Source organism: Arachis ipaensis, chromosome B05 (genome assembly GCF_000816755.2).
Source record: "Arachis ipaensis cultivar K30076 chromosome B05, Araip1.1, whole genome shotgun sequence".
NCBI classification, from domain to species: domain Eukaryota; kingdom Viridiplantae; phylum Streptophyta; class Magnoliopsida; order Fabales; family Fabaceae; genus Arachis; species Arachis ipaensis.
This window is the reverse complement of record NC_029789.2, coordinates 4,055,077-4,064,381: the sequence shown is the minus strand read 5'-3', so window position 1 is coordinate 4,064,381 and position 9,305 is coordinate 4,055,077. Positions and strand designations below refer to the sequence as shown.

The following is a 9,305-nucleotide window of genomic DNA, read 5'->3' as shown; positions in this document are numbered from 1 at the left end:
ATCTCAGATATTCTTGCAAAGTTTGATGGAGCAAAAGTACATCATATAAATTTCTATACTATCTAATGTTTTGAGGGATGGCATATATAACTATAATTTTGTCATCCAATATTTAGTATATCATCGCATAAATTTTAAGAAATAAGAGTAAAATACTATATCACAATCATAATAGCTAACAGCACTGATATGAAATCCTGTTAGCAAAAACAAGCACGCCCACATGGTTTCAGAAATTTAGATTCTTATCAACAAAGCAAAGCAGTTTCCAAAATTTAGAAATGTTTAAACAGGAAATTTGCGCAATCACATAAATATCAACTAGTATTACTTTATAGCTGCACTGAGTAGCACATTTAGTCTTATTACGTCCCAAATTGCAGGTAGGCATCAAAGTGATCAAACATGTCAAGCATTCCATCAACTCACCGTACATCATAATGCTTCATTACCTGGTGGGACGATGACCCCAAAGATTTTAAAATGCAGCTGAGGGGCAACAGGGGAAGCGAAAACAAAATTTCCCCACACTGAAGCAAAACCATACCACCAGTAAGAGCAACATTGTGTCCCATAAAAACAAGTAATCGCAGTAGTCATGCTTACTACTAACTCCACCGAAAAGATGAACCAAACAAGAGGGCAAAGAATCTGTGTTTTAGAGAAGTATTTACCATTCAGTCCTCTTTGTTGTTCTATAACTTCTTGTTTCTCAATCATCATGAGCTATGCTTTTGTGAATCCCACTATGCCATACCCGAAAAACTGATACCATCTTTAGAACTTTGGTTTTGATGTCCTGTTAAGAACTCGAAAAAAAAAAGTGCAAAAGCACATCTTACAACTCTAATTTCCTGCCGAAACAGGATGATCTGCTCCTTGAATTCCCTGGCTATTGGAAAACTGCAATGGATTATTAAATTCCCCAAGAGTATGTTCTGAAAGATCTGTGGGAGCATCTAGTTCTCTTGTACAATCATGGTTAGTTGTCCTCAAAGTAATATTTTGTACTTGCTCTGACAGCGAATCTTGATTCCCCTGTATTGAAGAGTCTGCAGTGTTGGGAAATTGAATTGTAGGAGGTATGATCCATCTCCTCCAATCATTTCGTCTCCTTATTTTATCACCCTATGATATATAAACAAAAAGAAATCAATTTAAAAAGATAATTTTATAAAAAGATAAACTAGTTAAAATTGCTAGATGCTACCTTCAATCAAATAAATACAAGAAAATACCTGCACTTCAACAACAGATGAGCTTCGAACAGCATCTAATATGACTTGTATATTGTCAGTCAAATGCATGACCTAACAGTCCAAAGAAAGAAAGAAAAAATATATCATTTGATAACAAATAATGCCACTTATCCAGATAGAATTAATTAAAAAATGTTTACAATGATATTCAAAAACATGAGGTAAAATATAAGTATCAAAAGAATATTGAATTGTCCTACACTCTATTGTACTGAGGCCTAAAGGAGGCAGCAAAACAATGACAAATATTTGAGTCTCACTGGCTTTTGTTTTCATTCCCTAATTTCATTTTTAGGATTTACTTTTATCAAGATCTTAGGGAGAAAAAGTGAAAACAATAAAAATACTTGTTTTCATTTCATGTTATCAATTTTTCAATACAAAATCTTGGAAATACAAAACAATGAAAATAAGAACAAAAAGAATGAAAACAAAAACCAATTGAACCATTACAATAGACAATTCAATAAGATAGACCTCAGTATACAATAGAGTGTAGGACAATTCAATAATCATTGATATCAAATCACAAAGCTAATTTCAGTCCACACTTGATATATATCTATTCAGAACGTGAGATGATAGTAGTGGTAAATAATGATGGTACTAATATCAGTACAGAAAAGCTGGATTTTAATCCAAAAAAACTGACGGCAAAAAGTTTATCAAAATCAGAAAATTAGCTTCTTATTCAAAGATAAAGCTTTTACTATTCTAGTAATAAGCCACTGAAAAAAAAAACATCTTTTTCCTTTTCTTGCTCTGCTATTGTATAGGATAACTCTTATCCCAATTTATATTATCATTCTCTTCATCTTAATGAAATTTTCTTTATATATACGTGTGCCTGTGTGCGCGCGCAAGCCTGCGCTAAGATGATTTGTCATTCCATGAGTATAGCAAAAGGAGGAATAACTTTCTTCTGATAAAAGGAAAGAGGAATGAAATTATAATTTCATCAAAATAAGATTGCTACTTTTAAAATAGGTCCTGAATTAAAAAAAAATAAATTAAAAACATATATATATATGAATAAACCAAGCACACATATACCCTAAACAACTTACTTTGTTGAAGCCTGCTATTAATCTTATAGGAACCCAGCCCTGGTCATCCATGTTCTGCCGCAAGAATGTATCCTTAATCAAATTCTCATTACTGCAATAGACAAGTAGTGACATGTCTACACTCAACTTTCTAAACCGGTTAAAGAAAGAAGAATTTACTAACAGACCACATTGAAAGCAGTACCTAAAATAGTAATTAATCTGAGTGACTATCCTAGTATGCAACTGAGGGTCTGGACCTGTGTAGAACAATGTCTGAGGAGGCATTGGAGGACCATAATGAACCCCTCTTAGTAAATTTGGATGTGAAGGTGGTTGTTGGAGATATACTATTGGAGGAACTACATCTGAAAACGAATACAGTCGTCACAGAATATGCATATCCTGAAAGAAATAATCTCTAATACAGCGTACTTACCATGGAAACCAATAGGACCACCAAATGCCCTAACTGGTGCTGTGTGAATAAATTGAGCAGCATTATGAGGTGGAGGTGGAGGTGGAGGTCTTGGAAATCTAGGACCAACTCGTGGTGGCATATGGGGGTCTCTACCATTGAAATTCCGTTGAGTATTCCAGTCCTGATCCCGTCTGTTCCCATAATTATGATGGTTAGACCCATCTCCACGCTGATGTGAACCACTGTTCCGATTTCTAAATGAATTACGCTGCTGTGGACGATCATTAGACACAAATGCACTTCTTTGTGCATGTTCGATTGGAGGTTGATAATGGGACCCAGTTGTTGCTGTCAAAGCTTGGGAAGCAGGCGGCTGTGGGTGACCACCATTAGAAAACACATTTGGACTGTTATGTTTGAATGGCTTCTGGCGATTTGGAGATGGCACCATATGGTTTGCACTTGCATTATCATTCACTTGTCTTTGTGAAGAGGAAGAGCTTCCCATACCCTATATTTGCACTTAAAACAATGGCATTGTCTATTTGCATACAAATAAACCAGAAAAACAAATATACAACAACAACAGATGTGCCACTAAAGCAAATGATCACACACGGCAAAATCAAAATCCAATTTTCCTACATTTTCTAAGCCACAATAACATAACAGCAGATACATGCAATTTGGTCGATTGAAACCTAATAAAAACTTGCATTTTCTAGATCACGAATCAGAAAACCATAGAGAACACAAGAAAACATCAGCTCAGCTAACTTAAAATTTTAATAAACAACACTCACTAAGTGATAGGAATAAACAAAATCTCAACCGAACCTGCGATTGAAGAACAGAGGATGATCCATCCAACAAACCCTTTGATGATGATTCTGATTTAATAGCAACCCTGGTAGACTCGGACAGTGCAGGCCAAGAGACTGCGTCCATTACCAGCTTAACTTCCGAAGCTCCGCCATTGGATGATGGCTTGTTCCAGGCAGGCTTCTTCGCAGCTCGGCCCTTGTTCCCACCGTTTTTGGAGCTCTCAGCGGTGGAGCAGGAATCTTCTACCGACAGAGAAGTTGACACGGCGGTGGAACCAGAAGGGAGCGAAGATTCAACGGCCACCGCCGATTCCATCGCAGAAGATGGAGCTGCCAGTACAGACTCGGACTCGCCACCGCGGACAACCTGATTCCACGGTGAGACAGCTGAGTGGTTACCAGCCATGGCCATGGTGTGGTGTTTAGGGTTAATATTAACCTCTAATCTCACAGCGTTTGCTACTGGAAGGAGATTGATGATCAAAGCAAAAGGAAGACGGAGATTATTGATTTGCACGCAAAGTGGCTTCTAGGGTTTCGACAAAATTGAGAAACCAAAATGCAGCAAATTTAGGGTTCCAAAATTTTGAGCGATCTGATCGCAGTGAAGAGAGGAGCTTTTGGTTTGTTGTGTTATGTTGAAAGAGAGAAGAAAATGCGTTTCGAAGAAAGTTTCGTAGAACGCTTCGGGTGCCAGGTTTTGTTCCTCTGTGTGAGAGTGTCACACATGAGTTTACGTAAATGCCCCTGCGTTTGTTCCTGTTTCCTTTCTATTTGGACTTTTCTTTAGTTATTCACGTCAAGAAAATACGCCCAGTTCCCATAACTATTGCGGCTGTTTTGTGTTTTGGGGGTTTTCTTTTATTATTACTCTCAAAAAAATTAACTTACTTGAAAAATATACGATAAGATTATTATTAATAAAAAAAACCGGTTAAAGAAAGAAGAATTTACTAACAGACCACATTGAAAGCAGTACCTAAAATAGTAATTAATCTGAGTGACTATCCTAGTATGCAACTGAGGGTCTGGACCTGTGTAGAACAATGTCTGAGGAGGCATTGGAGGACCATAATGAACCCCTCTTAGTAAATTTGGATGTGAAGGTGGTTGTTGGAGATATACTATTGGAGGAACTACATCTGAAAACGAATACAGTCGTCACAGAATATGCATATCCTGAAAGAAATAATCTCTAATACAGCGTACTTACCATGGAAACCAATAGGACCACCAAATGCCCTAACTGGTGCTGTGTGAATAAATTGAGCAGCATTATGAGGTGGAGGTGGAGGTGGAGGTCTTGGAAATCTAGGACCAACTCGTGGTGGCATATGGGGGTCTCTACCATTGAAATTCCGTTGAGTATTCCAGTCCTGATCCCGTCTGTTCCCATAATTATGATGGTTAGACCCATCTCCACGCTGATGTGAACCACTGTTCCGATTTCTAAATGAATTACGCTGCTGTGGACGATCATTAGACACAAATGCACTTCTTTGTGCATGTTCGATTGGAGGTTGATAATGGGACCCAGTTGTTGCTGTCAAAGCTTGGGAAGCAGGCGGCTGTGGGTGACCACCATTAGAAAACACATTTGGACTGTTATGTTTGAATGGCTTCTGGCGATTTGGAGATGGCACCATATGGTTTGCACTTGCATTATCATTCACTTGTCTTTGTGAAGAGGAAGAGCTTCCCATACCCTATATTTGCACTTAAAACAATGGCATTGTCTATTTGCATACAAATAAACCAGAAAAACAAATATACAACAACAACAGATGTGCCACTAAAGCAAATGATCACACACGGCAAAATCAAAATCCAATTTTCCTACATTTTCTAAGCCACAATAACATAACAGCAGATACATGCAATTTGGTCGATTGAAACCTAATAAAAACTTGCATTTTCTAGATCACGAATCAGAAAACCATAGAGAACACAAGAAAACATCAGCTCAGCTAACTTAAAATTTTAATAAACAACACTCACTAAGTGATAGGAATAAACAAAATCTCAACCGAACCTGCGATTGAAGAACAGAGGATGATCCATCCAACAAACCCTTTGATGATGATTCTGATTTAATAGCAACCCTGGTAGACTCGGACAGTGCAGGCCAAGAGACTGCGTCCATTACCAGCTTAACTTCCGAAGCTCCGCCATTGGATGATGGCTTGTTCCAGGCAGGCTTCTTCGCAGCTCGGCCCTTGTTCCCACCGTTTTTGGAGCTCTCAGCGGTGGAGCAGGAATCTTCTACCGACAGAGAAGTTGACACGGCGGTGGAACCAGAAGGGAGCGAAGATTCAACGGCCACCGCCGATTCCATCGCAGAAGATGGAGCTGCCAGTACAGACTCGGACTCGCCACCGCGGACAACCTGATTCCACGGTGAGACAGCTGAGTGGTTACCAGCCATGGCCATGGTGTGGTGTTTAGGGTTAATATTAACCTCTAATCTCACAGCGTTTGCTACTGGAAGGAGATTGATGATCAAAGCAAAAGGAAGACGGAGATTATTGATTTGCACGCAAAGTGGCTTCTAGGGTTTCGACAAAATTGAGAAACCAAAATGCAGCAAATTTAGGGTTCCAAAATTTTGAGCGATCTGATCGCAGTGAAGAGAGGAGCTTTTGGTTTGTTGTGTTATGTTGAAAGAGAGAAGAAAATGCGTTTCGAAGAAAGTTTCGTAGAACGCTTCGGGTGCCAGGTTTTGTTCCTCTGTGTGAGAGTGTCACACATGAGTTTACGTAAATGCCCCTGCGTTTGTTCCTGTTTCCTTTCTATTTGGTTTAGTTATTAGTTATTCACGTCAAGAAAATACGCCCAGTTCCCATAACTATTGCGGCTGTTTTGTGTTTTGGGGGTTTTCTTTTATTTCAAAAAAATATACTCCATTTAAACCATTTAAAATCTTGTGTCTTTGTCCGAACAGCTTGCTTATTAACTTAATTGTTACATTAAAATATTGTGTCTCCATTAAAATCGTTTTATTATTAAGGGTGTATTTATTTTGATGTTTGGAAAGAGAAAGAAATAATTTATTCATATGTTTTTTAAAAAATTAAAATTATAATAATAATAATTTTAGAATATTAGTTAAACGTATAACTAAAATTGCCTTCAACAATACTCCATTTAAAATCTTGTGTCTTTGTCCGAACAGCTTGCTTATTAACTTAATTGTTACATTAAAATATTGTGTCTCCATTAAAATCGTTTTATTATTAAGGGTGTATTTATTTTGATGTTTGGAAAGAGAAAAGTAAGGTAGAAATAATTTTACAGTCAAAACCACATTTATAGAAATCATTAATTTTTAGTTTCTGTATTTTATTAATTGGTATTCAGTCATTAATTGTAACCATTTATTTTCTTTCTATCAAGTACCAATCTTACCCTCTATATATGTTATTATTTTGTTTATAAAAATTTTATTATTTCTCTTTATATGAGACATTTTTTTATTGTTTATTATTATTTTTGTTAATTTTTTAGTTTGATATTGTACATTTTTATAAAGTTTAATTACTCTGTTGATTCCTATAGTTTTGTGAAATTTTTAATTAGGTCTCTATACTTTTTTTTCCTTTTAATTAGGTTCCTGCACCATTTTTTTCAATTAAGTTCCTCTTAGTAGTAATTAGCTTAATTTTATAGGGACCTAACTAAAAAAAAATTGGTACAGAAACTTAAATAAAAGGAAAAAAAGTGTAGGGACCCAATTAAAAAAAATTTGGTGCAAGAATTCAATTAAAAAAAAAAAGTATAAGGACCTAATTGAAAATTTTGCAAAACTATAGGGACGAGCATAGTAATTAAACATTTTTATAATTGTGGTTCTTGTGTATTATATTTATTATTATCTTTTTATAATATAATTTATTGATCTCATTAGGTAAAGTAAATTAAACAAAAAAATTAACCATAAATAATAATAATAGTAAAAACTTATAGCGTAATAAAAAAGAGTATTTTTAGTAATTATTTATTTAAGAGTGATTTTAACTAATATTATTCAAACAATATTTATTTTATCAAATCAATTTTAGTATAGAGTTACCAAACATAAATCATGTTGACACAAATTCACTTCTACTCAAAATCATTTCTATAAGATTATTTTCATTCAAACTTCAGTTTGACAAATACAAATCTAAATACACACTAACTTAATTGTTACAACTAATCCCATTAATTTCGAGCCTCTTGTTGTTATTTCTTCCATGTGATAAATGTTCTTGCATTTTCATCGAACTTTGCAGAAAAAAAAAGGTTAAATATTAAAATAATCTCAAAACTTACAATTTTGTAATAGTTTCGAATTTTTTTCTAAACTTAATAACAATTATCCATAAAATATTTTTCGGCGAATATTCATAGATGGAGAGATGACGTATATGAAAAAAGTGTAAACAATCAAAACTTGCCCAACAATACTTACGTCTTCCGTCTAAAACCGATCCATATCCTAGGAAATATACCTAGTAACCTTCGAAAAACAACCTTCCCAATTCACAAAGCTAAGTACCTTAATTCTAGTAGTTCCGAATACCCTAATGGAATATGATAATACATGCCCATTTTTATCACTACCGTCATTGAATTTAACATATTTTTTTATCAATCCTTTACAAGTATATAACACATTTTTAACCAAAATCTTTTCGAAAACCTTACTCTCTTTTCTAAGGAAATTGACAAATTTTCCAAAGACAAGCTTATACCCTATTTTTGGAATCTTCTAAAACCAATAGAACCCGTTAATCCAACATTTTTTATTATTATACTTAATAAGAAAAACCATTACCCTTGTCTAAATCCGCATCATCGAAGAGGGACAAATTGGACAAGAAATTAGAAAAAAAATACTAGAATTTCACACATTTGCAATCTTGGAAGATTATCTTAATAAAGTAAATGGTGGTCCACTTGTTGTTGACGCTGTCCGAGCCGATCTTAGAGGAGAACTTGGGAAAGAGGTCAGGTAAGGAGACAGTAAGAGAGGAGCTTCTGTGGTAGGTAAGGCATCGCTTGACGTCAACCGCCGATTGCAACGATGTCAGGAGCAACGAAGAGGTAAAGCGGTGGTAGAGAATGCGTTGCACATAACCGAGGAAGTTGATAAAGTGAGGGGAGTTAAGCTTGGGTTTTGAGTTGGTGATGGTAGAGTCATCATCGTTGGGGGAGGAGAGGAGGCGTATTACTAATTTTTGTACGAGATATGAAATTTTCAGTTATATTTGCGCACTAAAAAGAAAACCACGACGTTAATAAGTTTGTGTGGCTTTTAGCATGGTTTTTGTCCATGTCACTGAAAAATATCTTAGAGAGGAGTGTGAGTCACTTTTGTTAAGTAAGAAAAAATGTTGATCAATTATAAAATGAGGAACGACATTAAAACTCAATTACAAGTTCAAAGAATATTTTGAGATTTAACTAAAAAAACACATACTATTCTTAGTTTAAAAAAAAACTAAAAAAAAAATAAGTCTGAAATTTTAAAATCGGATAAAATATAATTTTGGCTAGTTGAGTACCGTTATAATTTTGTTTTAAAAGATACGATATAGTTGAGTACGGTATAGTCTATAGAAGTAAAACGAGATTTAATTTTACTTATCAAGTTAGCATAAATATATTGGTGTTCCTTTCGGTACGATGGTATATTGATATATTTCAGTTTAATAAAATTATAGACAAACTAAAACAACAACATGTAAATTATGTTATCTGCATCACTATTTAT

At 35.1% G+C, this 9,305-nt stretch overlaps 2 protein-coding genes across 4 annotated transcripts; both read right to left on the bottom strand.

Annotated features, from left to right (window-relative positions):
• LOC107642549 (la-related protein 1B) lies at window positions 202-4,242 on the bottom strand. Of its 3 annotated transcripts, XR_002362290.1 has the most exons (7): window positions 3,564-4,241; window positions 2,745-3,237; window positions 2,511-2,673; window positions 2,327-2,417; window positions 1,239-1,310; window positions 675-1,128; window positions 202-452 (listed from the first exon to the last, which is right to left on the bottom strand). XR_002362290.1 is itself a non-coding variant. In XM_021122863.1 (6 exons), the coding sequence occupies exons 1-6, from the start codon at window positions 3,960-3,962 to the stop codon at window positions 847-849; spliced, it is 1,500 nt and encodes a 499-aa protein (XP_020978522.1). In that variant the 5' UTR covers window positions 3,963-4,241; the 3' UTR covers window positions 225-846. The 3 variants fall into 3 exon arrangements, 2 of the variants coding, with proteins under 2 accessions (XP_020978522.1, XP_020978523.1); XM_021122863.1 differs by having other exon boundaries at window positions 225-1,128; XM_021122864.1 differs by lacking the exons at window positions 202-452; window positions 675-1,128; window positions 1,239-1,310 and adding an exon at window positions 1,883-2,181 and having other exon boundaries at window positions 3,564-4,242.
• Window positions 4,536-6,262, bottom strand: LOC107642548 (la-related protein 1C). Its single transcript, XM_021122866.1, has 2 exons — window positions 5,583-6,262; window positions 4,536-5,256 (listed from the first exon to the last, which is right to left on the bottom strand). Exons 1-2 carry the CDS (start codon window positions 5,979-5,981, stop codon window positions 4,687-4,689), a joined length of 969 nt encoding a protein of 322 aa, XP_020978525.1. The 5' UTR covers window positions 5,982-6,262; the 3' UTR covers window positions 4,536-4,686.

Bases quoted from the DNA above. Each gene is read 5' to 3' on its own strand.
- LOC107642549 (XM_021122863.1), bottom strand. From the start codon at position 3,962: ATGGCCATGGCTGGTAACCACTCAGCTGTCTCACCGTGGAATCAGGTT. The intron at 3,238-3,563 runs GTTCGGTTGAGA...GTGCAAATATAG, and splicing joins CCTCTGTTCTTCAATCGCAG to GGTATGGGAAGCTCTTCCTC. The intron at 2,418-2,510 runs GTACTGCTTTCA...TGTCTATTGCAG, and splicing joins CAGATTAATTACTATTTTAG to TAATGAGAATTTGATTAAGG.
- LOC107642548 (XM_021122866.1), bottom strand. From the start codon at position 5,981: ATGGCCATGGCTGGTAACCACTCAGCTGTCTCACCGTGGAATCAGGTT. The intron at 5,257-5,582 runs GTTCGGTTGAGA...GTGCAAATATAG, and splicing joins CCTCTGTTCTTCAATCGCAG to GGTATGGGAAGCTCTTCCTC.